Below are 16,903 nucleotides of genomic sequence, written 5' to 3'. Positions count from 1 at the left end.
CAGGGAAGCGCCGAGCCCAGCACGAGTTGCCATGGGAGTGCGAGGCCGGGCCGTCCCCTCCCACCACGTGTGCGCTCCGGGGCCGGCCTTCCCTCCGCTGACAATGGGCGTCTCTGCAGGGGTTCTCCCTTTAGGCTGCCCGAGTCCCTCCTCCACCTCCCCGCCTCCGGGCCTCCGGGAAGCTAAGCGGGGGCGTGTGTGCACACCCTGGGGGAGTTGCCCTCGCGGCTGCCGGGGCTAGAAACGCCCCGCCGGAGCCCCGGACTCCGAGCAAGTTCCCGGGCTCCGGGCGCCCCGCGCCCTCCGGCCTCCGGGCGCGGCCGGGCTGAGCGGGCGGGCGGCAGAACCCCCCGGCGGCGCCGGGCCGGACGCGGGGAGGAGTTCGGCGGCGGCGGCGGCGGCGGCGGCGGCGGGCCGGGGGGCGGGCCCGGCCCGGCCTCCCGCTAGACGATGGCGGCGGCGGGCTCCCGGCCCCACCTGGGCTCGGCCGCCCGGCACGCGCCCGGGGCCCCGGAGCCGCGGACCCCCGAGGCGGACGGCAGGACGCCGGGCCTTCCCCAGGACCCGGACGGCTGCGCGTTGGTGGCGACCACCCAGGCCATCCCTCTGCAGGTGGACATGGCCATGGCCCTGCAGCGCGTGCGGATTTCCGAAAAGTACGGCAAGAGCTACCTCTGCCTGCTGCAGGCGGTCTTCGTCGCAGGTAAGTTCCCTTCTGGCGCTCGCCGCCCGCTGGTCTCTGCCTCCCGCCAGGCTCGCGCGCCCCTCGCCTCCCGCGCTCCATCCCCAGGCGCCCGGCCGCCCAGCACGCTTCGCCTGCCCTCGGGCCGCGAGCGCGACGGCCAGCCCGCCCGCCAGTTGTCCCTCCGGCCGCGGGCCGCGCTGCGGGGGGACTCTGGGGAAGTCCGGGAGGTGGTGTGAGGACGTCTCCGCCGTGGCTGCTTCGGGTCCCCGCTGTCCTCCTCACCCGCCCCGGTGCGTCGCCAGAGGTGGCATTAGACGGTGTCTTCCAAGCCCGCATCCCGCCCGCCAGAAGCCGGCCTTCCGAGGGTGCACGTCCCTCGTAATCTTCCCCGCAGGCTGGAAAAGCGGGGGTGGGGTGGGGTTGAGACGTTTGGGGAAACCGAGTCCCCAAAGGCGCTGCGGTTCGGAGACTCTCCGCACTGCAGTCGGAGAAGTTGTAGAGAAACCGTGCCTCCGCCGGCTGGGACTTTTCGCCAGGACGGGTGTGTCTTGCCAGCTGGGCCCAGGAGTTTCCTGCCTCCTGGGGTCCTAACCCCAAAGGCAGAAGTTTGGGGTTGTCTCTCGGGACAAACAAAAAGAGCCGACAAACCCACACGTCCTTTACTGCTACTGCCGTGGTTTGGTTGAGGGGTGTGCGCGGGGGACTGTGGACTCGGTCACTTGCCCGCGGTGATGCGCACACGTTTGCCTCGCGGGAGGTGCAGAGCTTTGGGGTTGGTGCAGCAGGCTCTGGGCTCCGAGGAGATAGCTCCCTAGGGGACCATGCAGACCGGGGCTGAGGAGCCACCCGAGAACAGGGTGCAGCTCTGGGGTTTTCAGACGCGTTTTCAGGTACCGGCATTGCCGTGCCTGTGGTTAGAACGCAGCGTGTCACCGCTGCGGCCTGTGTGGATGTTCGGGTCTTGCCCGTTTGGGGTTGAAGGTGGGCGCGATTGGTTTCCAGGTGTAATCCGTCGTGAAGGGGCGTGGGCTGGCGCAGCGCACGCTCCTTCAGGTGTTGAGCATTTGAAAGGCCCTGGGATGCTGCGGCCGCCTCGCTCGTCGGAACGTGTGCAGCTCAGGGGGGTGTGGCAAGGGCTCTGCGTCTTGTGTTTGCTCCTGCATCTTCCTGAGAGTTCAAAACAAAAACAAAACAAACGCAAAGCTCCATACGAGAAATGTCTGCTTTAGCACGGAACTTGTTAGGTAGGCTACGCACTCTGCGTTCACATTTCCACCGCCAGTGATTTCTTGTCTTTCTCTAAGTTGTGCGGGTGTGTCATCTTCCATACCTTTGAAGGCTCCTGCATGTTGGCAGGCCCCTGTCGCCTCAGCATTATGACCCAGCACAGCAGCCAAATGACACCGGGTGCAGCGTTCCATTTTTAAGCAAGCTTGCCTTTTAGCATTTTTAGCTGCACGGTCTGGAGGACCGCCCCAGTGGCCTGGAAGTGGTCTGTGCTTAGGATGTTAGGGCACGCACCCTAGTTGGGATAGTTTTATGTGTAAAAAGGATTTCGTGTATCTAAAAAAGGTTCATCTGTTTAAAAAATATGTGTACAAGGCTTTTCACTGTGGTGCAGAACTTTCTGAGATCGTTTCCGTAATGACCGTTTAGACACTGCTCCCTATAGGACATGCTACATTGTAATAAGCTAACTGCACCTGCTTGTGCAGCATCTGCCGTGGGCAGCGAGGATGAGCAACTCTACTTAGGGCCCTAGCTAAGGGCAGACTTCAGGGAGAAGGTGATGTGTGACTTGAATCTTCGAGGATGCGCATGCATTTCCAGGTGGACTGGGGCTAGGGATGGAGGGTGGTGGGGAGGGGTAATCAGACAAAGGAAATAAGATGCGCAAAAACAAGGAGAAAGGGGATGGCATCACATGTTTGGGAAACTTTTTCTTTCTTTCTTTAATGATTAGAATGTAAAGTGTGGAAAATACAGGAGAGAGATCACTTTGGGGAGGTAGACAGAGGCTGGGTCAGGCCCTTTGTAAGGCATATTAGAGGGCTTTACTTTGTAGGGCCAGGAGGAGCCACTGGAGTGTTGTAACCAGAGGAATGGAGCAAGGCCGCTACGTATGGTTGTCTAGGTTGTGCACTGCAAAACTGTGAACGACGCCCTTGCTAGGGTTGTATCAGGCACATTGTGCACCGTGGTTGACAGCAGCATTGCACAGTGGAGCTTCTTGCTTTGGGAAATGCCATCTGGTGACTGTGTGAAGGACACAGTGTGTGGAGTGTGCCGCAGAGAGGAAGAAGACCGGGAATAAGGGGGCCAGTTAGAGAGCAGTTGTAGCAAGCTGGGCAGGTGTGGGCCAAGACACGAACTAAGTCCGTTCTGGGAATGGGGAGAAGGGGAGAAGCTTGAGGAAATGAGAGGGTAGAATTGATTTGACTTGATTTCGAGGTTTGAGGGACAGGGCAGGAGACTAGGTTAATTCCGGGTTTCTGGATGGGATGGCGGGATGGGGAGAGAGGTTGGGATATAGCAGGGAAGGGAGGAGGAAGAGGAAATTTGGGGTTCAGTTTTGGATGCGTGGTTTAGGCGGAACACTCAGAGCCGACCAATAGGTCTGGAGCTGGGAAGAAGTGAATCTTGTTTCTTACAATCTCACCTGTGAAGTTCTTTCCTTAAATTACTTCAGTGGGTTATCTTCATAACTCAGGAAGTCTAGCATAGATGGAGCCCACATTTATTATAAAATTACCTTTCGAACGTGCCCTTAGGTAGAGGATTTTTTTACCCCCTCTCACTTTCCTTACCTGATGTTGGGGGCGGAAGCGGGGGGGGGGGGGGAGAAAGGTTTTGCATTCCTTGCAGGACAAAAGAACCCAAACTATACTGATCTAAGATAACCTCAGATAACTCAGATTAGTAGTTGTGAAAACCTGGTCCCTGCAAATTTGGCTTTTGTCAGAGTTTAGCTCAAGAAGATGTGTACATTACAGCAAAAGTTAATATTCAGTATACACTGCAACTTAGTGTTCATGCAAATACATCATTGAAAATGTATTTCAGTGATGATGGGTCATTTACTGGGCAACACTGATCTCTGAGTCGTTCCATAGAACTGATTTTCTGGGTAACTGAGGTTCAGCGCCTTAGTGCCTGGCTTTTTCCCTCGCCCAGATCTCTGACCGTTTTGGATGGAAAGCTTTTCAGAAAGTTTACCTTCCTGATTACTGAACCTGGAGATGATTGCATCCTGTCTTGATGACTCAAGATTATCCTTATAATGGCATTAGTTATTTTAATTTGCTGTATATAGTGTTGCCTCAAGGGCTCCTAAGCTGCGGCAGCTCTGTTTGTCCCTGCATTAAATTGGGCACAGATCGTTCTGCCTCTAATTTGCAATGCCTGGTTTTCTAATCTTTCCGTATATCCCCTCATTTCTTGCTGCTGTTATTTTAACTCTTTCTACCAACCAGCAGTTACTGCCTAATCCTCTAAGCTACCTCCTTCGTTGCCCCTTTTGTTGTTACGTGCTAGGAAACAACTAAACTTGTTAGCGTTATTTGCAGAATACGAGTACATAGACTATGACTAGGGTTGTGGGGAGTCTGCTTCTCTTAATGTGTATGACCATTAGTACTCGGACTCTGTGACCTCTCTTCTGGTTACATAAAAGCTTTTTTAAAACATTGAAGTAGGAGTTCCCTGGTGGCTCAGTGAGTTAAGGATCTAGCGCCGTCACTGCTGCAGTGTGGGTTCAGTGCCCGGCCCGCAACTTCCATATGCTGCAGGCACAGCCAAAAAAAATGAAGTATCGTTGACTCATGGTATTATGTTAGTTTCAGATGTACAACACAGTGATTCAATATTTTTTATAAATTATACTCCATACAAAGTAGAGTTCCCTTGTGACTCAGTAGGTTAAGGATCTGGCCTTGTCATTGCAGCGGCTCTGGTTGCTGCTGCGGGGCAGGTTCGACCCCTGACCCGGGAACTTCCGCATGCCTCGGGTCCAGCCATAAAAAAAATTATACCCTATGCAAAGTTATTACGCAGCAGTGGCTATGTTTGCTGTGCTGTGTGTTACATCCGTGTATCTTATTTCATACCTAGTCGTTTGTACCTCTTCATTCCTTTCCCTGTCTTGCCCCTCCCTTCTTCTCTCTCCACTCTGGTAACCACTAGTTTGTTGTCTGTATTTATCAGCCTGTTTCTGTTCCTAAAACCTTTTTATTTTTATTTTCCTACTTCTAAACTGAAATGAGTTATCAGTGAAACCCGTGTTCTCTTATAAATTGAGTTATCCTAATACGTGAAATTGTAATGTTCTATTTCGTGTAAAACAAACGTGTTCAGAATCCATCAGAAAATGGCGATGCATTGTATCCATTGCATTTCTCGAGCATGCCCGCAAGTGCTTGGCACTGGGAGGCACTTCAGTCTTCGGAGCTGACCCCAAGGAGTGAAGGCAAATGTCCCTCTCCAGCATCTTCTCAAGCAAGCACCCCGGGGGGCTCAATAAAAACGCTGCTCCTCACCGGCCCCGCGCCGAAGCCGAGGTCAGCCCCCTAAGGGAGATGCCTCCTATCGGATCACTGCCAAGGTCTAGGCCAGGAGGTCGTTGGCTTCTGGCAAGAGGCCAGGGTCACAGAGCCCTTCCTCTCATTCATTTTTCACCCAAGCCCTCCCTTGCTTATGCATGATGAACGTAAGGGTCTGACTGGCCTCTTATTCCTTTCAGCACTGGGAAGGTGACACTGAGCCACGACCTGGGCGCGGGGGTGGGGTGGGGGGGGAGACATCGTTGGGGGGGGGGCTCCGAGGGAATGTTCCAGGCCGAGGGGACAGTCAGAGTAAAGACCTTGAGATGAGAAAGTATGGACACGTTAAAGGAATAGGAAGAGAACGGAGGACATGTGTGTGTGTGTGTGTGTGTGTGTGTGTGTGTGTGTGTGTGTGTGTGTGTGTAGCCCAGAGAGGTAGTGGGTCTGGATCGTAGAGGGCGTGATAAGGATGTTGGCTTTTGTCCGGAATCACGTGAGGAGCCATAGGAAGGTTTTGAGCAAAAGGGTGACTTAGATCGCTCTGGGTGCTGCGTAGGGAATAAGATAAAGGGGAGACGCAGGTGAAAGTGAGGAGACCTGTCAGGAGACTCCAAGGATTGATGACGGTGGCTTGAACCAGAGAGGTAGTGATGGAGGTGGTGAGAGTCTGGGTATAATTTGCAGGGAGAGCCAACACGGTTTGCTCATGGTTCGGAGCGGCATCTAGGATGACTCTAAGAATTAAATGGCAGGGGAGTTCCCGTCGTGGCACAGTGGTTAACGAATCTGACTAGGAACCATGAGGTTGCGGGTTCAGTCCCTGCCCTTGCTCAGTGGGTTAAGGATCTGGCGTTGCCGTGAGCTGTGGTGTAGGTTGCAGACGCGGCTCGGATCCCGAGTTGCTGTGGCTCTGGCGTAGGCCGGAGCCTACAGCTCCGATTGGACCCCTAGCCTGGGAACCTCCATATGCTACGGGATTGGCCCAAAGAAATAGCAAAAAGACAAAAAAAAAAAAAGAATTAAATGGCAGGAATTGGCACCGATGGAGATGGGGACACCTGCAGGGGGAGCCGGGGGAGGGGAAACCAGGAGCACCAGATGTGGGCTCTGGGACCGGCTAACTTTGGGGCGCCCGTTTGATGTCCACGCAGAGATGTTGGGCTGGCAAACGGATATAGGAATCTGGCCTTCAAGGAAGGGACCCTGGGGGAGTTCCCTGGTGGGCTAGTGATTAGGATTGTTGGGATTTGGCGCTTTCCCTGCTGTGGCCTGGGTTCAATCCTGGCTCTGGGAACAAGGGTTTGATTTCACATCAAAAAAAAAAAAAAAAAAGAAAGAAAGAAAGAAAAGAAAAGAAAGGAAGGGACCAGGGGTTTTTACAGCCTGGGAGAGTGAATCTGGGTAGAGAAGAGACTGTGGTTTGTTTCCCACCCGGGAAGACTTGCGGACGACCTCAACAGCATTTGAGAGGGCACACGCGGAAGCAGTGCTCCGGAAAGACAGATCATTCCTGCAGTTTGTTGTTCCAGTGTTTGCACTGTCAGATTGGCTCAGGTTGACTCAGGTTCCTTTGCTCACAGTCTGGAACCAACCTAATCTGTGCCTGGGGGTAAAGAGGCCACTGATTAAAGCTCTCCTCTCTGAAGAGGGAAGCTGCAACTTCAGTGCTAAACGAGCCTTTTCTTATGGGTATCAGAAATGGGCCCTTTTCATCACGTATGGCTGAAATGCATGCTGTAGGTGAGCTCCTTCCCATCTTATTCTTTCTTCCGTAGAAATATGAAGCAGCCATGATGGCTTTCCATTTGAGAAGACCTTGATCAGTTTGAATACATGGGATAATTTTCTGTTTAAAAAAAATCATATTATAATGGAAAAAATGAAAATCATTATCAAAAATAAGAAAGTAAATAAAATCATGTTGTAATGGAAGAAAATCAAAGGCCGATGGCAAATTGGAAAGAAGAACCAGTTAATCCTCACAATAAAGTTTGGGGCTTTATAAAATAGGTGGATTAGCAAATGTAATGGCACTTTAATATATTGAAATGGGCTCTTTGAGAGAGATTATGTCCTTTCTGTCTTTCAAGTATTTATCAATGACAGTGTCACCTCTGCCAAGAAGAAGTCAGCTGGTTAAACCTGCAGATGCTGGGAAAGCAGACTTCTTAGCAGCAGTTATAATTTACATTTATGTGTTCGTCTCTGGAAAGTTATGAGCCGGCAACTTGCTGGAGATCTGTCTCCTCTGTTGTCAGAGAATCTTTTGCATTCATCTGAAAAGGGAAGGAGAGCCATTCCCAGGCAGAAGGAACAGAAAGGCGTTTTGTTAACGAGAGGGCAAAGGGGAAAACAGGATCCCGTTCTAGGTTTTTTTTTTTTTTTTGTCTTTTTGCTATTTCTTTGGGCTGCTCCCTCGGCATATGGAGGTTCCCAGGCTAGGGGTTGAATCGGAGCTGTAGCCACCGGCCTACGCCAGAGCCACAGCAACGCGGGATCCGAGCCGCGTCTGCAACCTACACCACAGCTCACGGCAACGCCGGATCCCTAACCCACTGAGCAAGGGCAGGGACCGAACCCGCAACCTCATGGTTCCTAGTCGGATTCGTCAACCACTGCGCCACGACGGGAACTCCCCGTTCTAGGTTTTTAACAGCTTTATTGAGATGTAACGCACATACCGTACCCTTCACCCATTTCGATGGGTTTTGGTGTAATCACAGGGGTGTGCATTCGTCACGGCAAGGGGAGAACCTGCCCATCGTCCCCCGAAGACACCCTCATAACCATTAGCCATCACTCCCCCTTTCCTTCCAGCAGCCCCTGGCAGCCACTGAGAGACTTTCTGTCTTTATAGTTGTGTCTATTCCAGACGTTTCAGATAAATAGAATCATAATATGTGATTTCTTGTGCCTGGCTCCTTTCATGAAGCATAATGTCTTCAAGTTTCATCCATGTTGTAGCATGGATCAGTACTTCATTCTTTTATCTGGCTGCACATTGTAATGATCTGTTCTTCAGTTGGTAGCTATTTGAATTATTGACACCCTTTGTCTATTTTGAATAATGTTGCTATGACTATTCTTACATACGTTTTTGTGGGGACATGTTTCCCCTTCTCCTGAGTACATATCTAGGAATGGATCTGCTGTCATAGAGTAACCGTCTGTTTAACCTTTTGAGGAACTCCCAGACTTCCAAGCAGCTGTACCATTTGACATTCCCACCATCATTGTACGAGGGCTCCATCTTCTCCACATCCTTCTGGGGACTTGGTATTCTCCACCTGTTTGATTCCAGCCATCCTAGTGGGTGTGAATTGGTTTCACATTGTGCTTTCTGCATTTCCTGAATGACTGGTGTTGTTGAGCAACTTTTCATGTGCTTATTGGCTGTTTGTGTATCTTTTTGGAGAAATGTCTGTGCAGATTCTTTGCCCACTTTTATTTTTTATTTATTTTTTTAAATGACTCAATTATAGTACATTTGTGGTTGTACAATGATCATCACACCCCAGTTTTATAGCATTTCCATCCCAAACCTCCGGCGCCTCCCCCCACCTCCCACCCTGTCTCCTTTGGAAACCATAAGTTTTTCAAAGTCTGCGAGTCAGTATCTGTTCTGCAAAGAAGTTCACTGTGTCCTTTTTTTAGATTCCACATGTAAGTGATAGCATTTGATGTTGGTGTCTCACTGTCTAACTTCACTTTGCACGGTAATTTCTAGGTCCATCTATGTTGCTGCAAATGCTGTTATTTCATTCCTTTGAATGGCCGAGTAATATTCCATTGTGTGCATGTACCACATCTTCTTGATCCACTCCTCTGTCGATGGACATTTGGGTTGTTTCCATGTCTTGGCTTTTGAAAATAGTGCCCCAATGAACATTGGAGTACATGTGTCTCTGCGAGTCGTGGTTTTCTCTGGATAGCTGCCCAGGAGTGGGCTTGCTGGATCAAAAGGTAGTTCTATGTCTAGTTTTCTGAGGAATCTCCATACTGCTTTCCACAGTGGTTGCACCAATTTGCCATCCCACCAACAGTGTACTAGAGTTCCCTTTTCTCCACCCCCTCTCCAGCATTCATTGTTTGTAGACTTTTGGATGATGGCCATTCTGGCCGGTGTAAGGTGGTACCTCATGGTGGTTTTGATGTGCATCTCTCTAATAATGAGTGATGTTGAACATCTCTTCATGTGGTTTTGGCCATCTGTATGTCCTCTTTGGAGAATTGTCTGTTGAGATCTTCTGCCCATGTTTTGATGGGGTTGTTTGTTTTTTGGTATTGAGCTGCAGAAGGTGTTTATAAGATTAATCCCTTGTCCGTCGATTCACTTGCAAAGATTTTCTCCCATTCTGTGGGTTGTCTTTTCGTGTTGTTTAGGGTTTCCTTTGCTGTGCAGAAACTTTTAAGTTTAATTAAGTCCCATTGGTTTATTTTTGTTTTTATTGTCAATACTCTGAAAGGTGGATCTGAGAAGATATTGCTGTGGCTTATGTCGGAGAGTGTTCAGCCTATGTTTTCCTCTAAGAGTTTTATAGTATCTGGTCTTATATTTAGGCCTTTAATCCATTTTGAGTTTACTTTTGCATATAGTGTTAGGAAGTGTTCTAATTTCATTCTTTTCCATGGGGCTGTCCAGTTTTCCCAGCATCACTTAATGAAGGGGCTGTCTTTTCTCCATTGTATATTCTTGCCTCCTTTGTCATAGATTAGTTGGCTGTAGGTGTGTGGGTTTAATTCTGGGCTTTCTATCCTGTTCCACTGATCTATATTTCTGTCTTTGTGCCAGTACTATACAGTTTTGATGATTGTTGCATTGTAGTATAGTCTGAAGTCTGGGAGCCTGATTCCTCCAGCTCCATTTTTCTTTTTCAGGATGTCCTTGCTATTCTGGGTCTTTTGCGCTTCCAAACAAATTTTAAAATATTTTGTTCGAGTTTTGTGAAAACTGTCCTTGGTAATTTGATAGGGATCGCATTGAATCTGTAGATTGCCTTGGGTAGTATAGTCATTTTGATAATATTGACTCTTCCAGTCCAAGAGCATGGTATGTGTCGCCATCTCTTTGTGTCATCTTTGATTTCTTTCATCAGCATCTTACAGTTTTCAGAGTACAGGTTTTTTTGTCTCTTTAGGTAGGTTTATTCTTAAGTATTTTATTCTTTTGGATGCAATGGTAAGTGGGATTGCTTCCCTAATTTCTCTTTCTGCTTTTTCATTGTTAGTGTATAAAAATGCCATTGATTTCTGTGTATTAATTTTGCATCCTGCGACTTTGCCAAATTCATGGATGAGTTCTGTTTTCTTTAGTATTCTCTAGGTATAGTATCATGTCATCTGCAAACAGGGATAGTTTTACTTCTTCCTTTCCAATTTGGATTCCTTTTATTTCTTTTACTTCTCTGATTGCTGTGGCGAGGACTTCCAGAACTATGTTGAAGAGTAATGGCAAGAGCGGACATCCTTGTCTTATTCCTGATCTCAGCGGGAATTCTTTCAGCTTTTCACCATTGAGAATGATGTTCGCTGTGGGTTTGTCATGTGGCCTTTATGATGTTGAGGTAGGTTCCCTCTATGCCCACTTTCTGAAGGGTTTTGATCAGAAATGGGTGTTAGATTTTGTCAAAAGCTTTTTCTGCATCTATTGAGAGGCTCATATGGTTTTTATTCTTCAGTTTGTTAATGTGGTATATCCCACTGATGGATTCATCGATATTGAAGACCCCTTGCAGCCCTGGGATAAATCCCACTTGATCATGATGTACAATCCTTTCAATGCATTGTTGGATGCGGTTTGCTAGTATTTTGTTGAGGATTTTTGCATCGATGTTCATCAGTGAAATTGGCCTGTCGTTCTCTTTTTTGTGGTGTCTTTGTCTGGTTTTGGTATCAGGGTGATGGTGGCCTCATAGAATGGGTTTGGGAGTATCCCTTTCTCTGCAATTTTTTGAAATAGTTTCAGAAGGAGAGGTGTTAGCTCTTCTCTAAATGTTTGATAGAATTCGCCTGTGAAGCCGTCTGGTCCTGGACTTTTGTTGGTTGGAAGTTTTTTAATCACAGTTTCCATTTCAGTTCTTGTGATGGGTCCGTTCATCTTTTCTATTTCATCTTGGTTTAGTCTTGGAAGATTGTACTTTTCTAAGAATCTGTCCTTTTCTTCTGTGTTTTTTCCTTTATTGGCGTAGAGTTGCATAGGTGCTTATAGTCGTCTCTTTGTATTTCTGTGATGTCCGTTGTTACTTCTCCTTGTTCATTTCTAATTTTATTGATTTGAGTCCTCTCTCTTTTTTTCTTGAGAAGTCTGGCTAGGGGTTTATCAATTTTGTTGATCTTTTCAAAGGACCAGCTTTTTGTTTCCTTGATCTTTTCTATGGTTTTCTTCGTTTCTATTTCATTTATATCGTTATTATTTCATCTATTCATTTAACTCAGTGTCAGCTTGCTCCAAAGTCCCTGCTGTCTCAATTTCTTTGTTCCCAGCAACAAGCCCACCTTGTCTTTTGTGGCTACTCAGTGATAACCTCTTCAGTCTGTGTCCAACCCATACTTTGATCATTTCTTAAAGTATTAACATCTTCTCTTTTAACCATTCTTTTTTTAAAAAAAAAATGGAGATATAGTTGATTTACAATATTATGTAAGTTTCAAGTGTACAACATAATGATTCATAATTTTTAGAGCTTATGCTCCCTTTATATTTTTGTAAAATCTTGGCAGTATTCCCTGTGCTGTATGATGTAGCCTTGCTGCTTATTTATGTTACACATGGTAGTGTTTACCTCTTAATCCCTTCCCGCCTCCCCACTCCCCATTGGTAACAACTACCTGGTTCCCTATACCTGTGAGTCTGTTTCTTTTAGCCATTATTTTATCCTTTTTCATTGGTATGGAAATATTCTTTTGTTGGCATAATTGTGGGAGACATTTGACGATAGAGACATCAGTGTATTTCCCTTACAGCTGTGGATTTGACCTCTTGCTGGAGCTCAGAGAATGTAAGGGGCTTTAGAAAGCATTTGCTGGAGTGCCCTCACTTCTAAAAGGGGGATGCGGGCAGGGTGATGAGGTGAGGGGTAGGGAGAGACTTGCCCCAGATCCCGGAGCTGCTCCACTGTCAGCCCTCGGCCTTTTCTTTTATGCCCTGATGCCTCTCTCGTTACGTGAATGGATTAAAACGATTGTAGAGTAAGTGGACATAGTTTCTGCATCTGCACGAGCGCTTGAATGGTACGAGAGGAATCAGGATGCAGACATTAGTGCTTTCAGATCTGCCATCCGACATAAAATTCCTCAATTTATCTTGATAGCTATTTTCTACTGATCGGAGCAGGGGAGAAATTTGGGCCTCATTCTGCAGGAATATTTTAACGCCTAATGCACTTATCTCAGTGGTAGAACACGTTTGGGGCATTGCTGCTTGTGCAGGCCTCAGAGAGCAGAGAAAGTTCTAGTCCTCTTTGTATTACCTGCATCTCATCCATCCTGCAGGTCTCCAGGCCTAAAAATGTCGGCATGTCACCCGTGTTTGAGATGGTCACAAACACTTGCTTTTATCTGAAGAAACATGTAGCAGTGTAAAAATTTGGGGCAGTCTGGTTGTGAAGCCCGGGACATACAGGAGCCAATTTTTTTTTTTTCTTAATTACAAGACATTTTTAGGAATTGATTTTTATGTCCTGACAAATGGCCGTATTTTTAATGGCATGTATCTTTTAAAAAAAGTTTTAACATTTACTTGAATCGTGTGAATCATGTCATTTAAGGCTCCCTTCATGGTTTTTTTTTTTTTTCGATTTTTAAAGAGTTTTATTGAAGTATTGTAGAAGTATAGAATGGTATGTATCTTATGAAGGTAAATTTGTTCTTGAATTTATGTTTCAAATCAGGGGTGTGTGTGTGTGTGTGTGCGCGCGTGAATGCATGCACGCGTGCACACGGCAGGAGGCTCTGTAACAGAGCCCCTAGTCCCCTGTCTTGTGTGGATCAATTGAGAACTTAACTGTGCCCTTGAGCAGGATTGGCCCTGATGAACCACATCCACCAAGAAGGGCGATGTGTCATCAGCCTGACACCACCTTGGACCCAGGCTTTGAAGGCCTTTTTTTCGTTTTGTTTTGTTTTTGTTTTTGTTTTTAGTGCTGCACCCACGGCATATGAAAGTTCCCAGGCTAGGGGTCAGATCAGAGCTGCAGCTGCCAGCCTACGCCACAGCCACAGCAATGCTGGATCCTTAACCCACTGAGCAAGGCTAGGGATCGAACCTGTGTCCTCATGCATACCAGTCAGGTTCATTACTGCTGAGCCACAACAGGAACTCCTGAAGGCCCTTTGTCTCAGAGAGCAAGTGGAAAATATGGCTTCTCTGAGAGGTGTGGAACCACAGGTCTTAAACCCAACGATCCAAAATAGCTGAGTTTGATGACCTGTTTTCGTTGAACAAGTTATCCCTGCTCATGGACCAGAGGCAGGTAGCGGACTTTGATGTGGGGCCCCTGGAGAGTTCACTGGAATTGAACCTTCCAAATTAGCACTTACGATCTGGGACATCTCAAACAGGTTGGAGAGTGCAGGGATGTGTTTAACAATCAAAGATGAGTTACTTTGCTGCCAGTTACTTTGCATCCGGTGGGCACAGCACCCCGTGAAGGAGATCTTAGCATGTGCTCAGTTTGCAGGTAAGGAAACTTGAGGCTCTGAGAGGCTAAGTCACCTGTCCATGTTTGTCCAGCCCCCAATAGACACAACAAGCTGGGATGGGAATCCAGGTCTCTCTGACTCGTTTCCTGCCCTATAAGATGGGGCAATAATACCTTTCTCCTGGCTATTTTAAGGATCCCATAAGATAAAAGATCCCCAAAGTGCTTTGTAATCGCTACTAAAGCTTTGCCGAGTGAAAAGCATTATCAGAAATATGCGGCAGTGTCTCTCGGTGCCTCTGTACCCTTTAGAGAAATCCGGATGTCCTGGAGTGTGGCCCTTTGGCTCCGGCTTTCTGGCGAGTGCGAGTGGTTGATGTCCCGGGCATAGATCCTGAGAACTAGGACGCTGGTCTGACTTACCCAGCGCTATTTTCAACAGGGCGCTTTCCGTGTTATGAGGCTGAGGAATAAAGAGAAGGTCAGCAGTGCGTCTGGAGACACAGGTCTGCGGGGCCCCCCCAGAGTTCTTTCCGGCACGATGCGAGGTCCCGAGCGCGTTCCCAGCTGGCCTCTAACGTGTCCGCTGTTTCTCTCCCCTTCTCGTTTGTCAGAAACCGAGGTGCTCCTCCGGGTAAAGGACATCAGCCATTTCTTAATGCAAGACATCGCCTTCCTGTCTGGTAAGCAGACTTTTTCACATGTCGAGACCAGATGAAGTGTATGAATCTCTTAGCATAGTGACTTTGGTCCTTCTTCCATAAGGGGCTGTGTAAGGCACATAATCGAGTGAGCGTTTCTACGCTGTGCATGTAGTTGCTGAAGAAACGCCCGTGCAGGGAGCAATGAGAGAATGTAAGTATGTTTAGGTGTGCGATTAAAGCCAGTCTTTACCAGCCTTGTGCACTGGACGTTAGGGCAAGTCTTTGGTGCTCCAGGGTGGGTGAGAGCAAAATACATCTCCTGTGTGGGTGCAGGGTGCAGGGTGCAGGCTGAGTGAGAGGAGGGTGGCCTCTCGGGTGGCTTCTTAGAGGTTTTCCCTTCAGCATAGCTCTGGGCACTTAAATGTTCATGACAGAGGCTGTCAAGTTACCCCAGTTAAGCTGCATGTATCAAGTTGTTTAAGGATTTCATTTATTTATTTATTTTTGTCTTTTTATTTATTTTTTCTTTTCTTTGGGCTGCTCCCGCGGCATATGGAGGTTCCCAGGCTAGGGGTCGAATCGGAGCTGTAGCCGCCGGCCTACACCACAGCCACAGAAACGCGGGATCCAAGCCTTGCCTGCGACCTACACCACAGCTCACAGCAACGCCGGATCCTTAACCCACTGAGCAAGGCCAGGGACCGAACCTGCAACCTCATGGTTCCTAGTCGGATTCGTTAATCACTGCACGCCATGACGGAAACTCCTGGATTTCATTTAAATATGCTGAAAAAGTTTACTTTTCTAAAATGCATCTATGTATTTGTATGTGTGTATGCATTTGTATATAACTTCTAAATATTGTGATGAAATACACATAACATACAATTTACCCTCTTAACTAGTAAGTGCATACATAGTTCAGTGTCGTGGAATCTCTTCACATTGTTGTACAACCATCACCACCATCCGTCGCCAGAACTCGTTTTGTCTTGTAAAACTGAGACTCTGTACCTGTTAAAAAAATAACCCAGAGTTCTCCCTGTGGCACAGTGGGTTAAGAACCTGACTGCAGTGGCTCTGGTTGCTGCGGGAGGTGCAGGTTCAGTCCCCGGCCAGGTGAAGTGGTTTAAGGTATCCGGCATTGCCGTAGCTGCTGTGTAGGTCACAGCTGTGGCTCGGATTCCACCCCCTGGCCTGGGAACTTCCATATGCTGTGGATGTGCCCCTTAAAAAAATAATGACCCTTCATTCCCTCCTCCCTCTAAACCCTGGCCACTACCATTCTACTTTCTGTCTCTAGCTATTTGACTATTCTGGGTACCTCATATGAGTGGAATCGTGCTGTTTGTCTTTTTGTGACTGGTTTATTTCCCTTCACGTAATGTCCTTAAGGCCTTTCTGTGTTGTAGCATGTGTCAGGATTTCCTTCCTTTTGAGGGCTGAATCATATTCCACTGTGTGGATGGAACACATGTGTTTGTCCATTCATCCATTCCTTCCACCTCTTGGCTCTAGTGAATAATGCTGCTTAGTACTGTTATGTTTTTTTTTTGTTTGTTTTTGAGCTAGAGCAGTGGTAAACCACCCCTCTCTTTTTAATTTGATCAGATATCTAGGGAAAGTTTTGCTTAAAGACAAGAAAATGCCTTTGAGGTGTTCGAATAACTTGAACTATACCGTTAAACTACCCTTATGTTTCTTATATTAAACAGATAAGAACAATTTATGAGTTATATGTGTTGTTTGCATGAAAATACTTCTTAGGTGTTTTCGGAGTACGAGAGACCATCGTGTTTCTTTTAAGCAGTGTAATTATTTCTCCTGAAATGATACCTACATGCTCGATTTACTAAACAAGCGTTTACTTTATAGATGATCCTAATTGGACACTTCAGTCTGGCCTCTCTGCTTTAATGATTATAATTAGCGGTAATTGTGAATTAGTGGTGACTTAATTAATGTAGTTTTATGTTTTATTCTCTAAGTGTTATAAGTGTGTGACCTGTATTTTACTGAAGCCCATCAGTGGTTTTCAAACTGTGTTCCAAATAGAACCCCCCCGGGAACGCCCAGACCCCGCTCCATAATTTTCTTCCTTATCTGATTGTTGTAGTCATTTTCAAAATACTTCTGCCTATGGTTCCTTATGAAGAAGGGGTTCCCAATGGGAAAAATGATGAAAACCTTCCATTTTATTTTGTTTTATTTTATTTTTGCTTTTTAGGGCTGCACCCGCGGCATATGGAGGTTCCCAGGCTAGGGGTCCAATCAGCCACAGCAGCGCCAGATCCAAGCCGTGTCTGCGCCCTACACCACAGCTCACCGCAACGCCGGATCCTTGACCCATGGAGCAAGGGCAGGGATGGAACCCGCAATCTCATGGTTCCTAGT

General features: G+C 47.4%; 1 protein-coding gene across 1 annotated transcript in view; it reads left to right on the top strand.

The window, feature by feature from the left end:
* The first annotated feature begins 450 nt into the window (after positions 1 to 450).
* Positions 451 to 16,903, top strand: part of MCF2 (MCF.2 cell line derived transforming sequence) — a 91,972-nt gene continuing 75,519 nt past the window's right edge. Inside the window, exons 1-2 of the mRNA XM_047764265.1 lie at positions 451 to 703; positions 14,480 to 14,548. Of these exons, the coding sequence (XP_047620221.1) occupies positions 451 to 703; positions 14,480 to 14,548 (322 nt within the window). The remainder of the gene's footprint in view (positions 704 to 14,479; positions 14,549 to 16,903) is intronic.

This window comes from Phacochoerus africanus, chromosome X (genome assembly GCF_016906955.1).
Source record: "Phacochoerus africanus isolate WHEZ1 chromosome X, ROS_Pafr_v1, whole genome shotgun sequence".
NCBI classification, from domain to species: Eukaryota; Metazoa; Chordata; class Mammalia; order Artiodactyla; family Suidae; genus Phacochoerus; species Phacochoerus africanus.
This window is presented reverse-complemented; position numbering and strand designations above follow the sequence as displayed.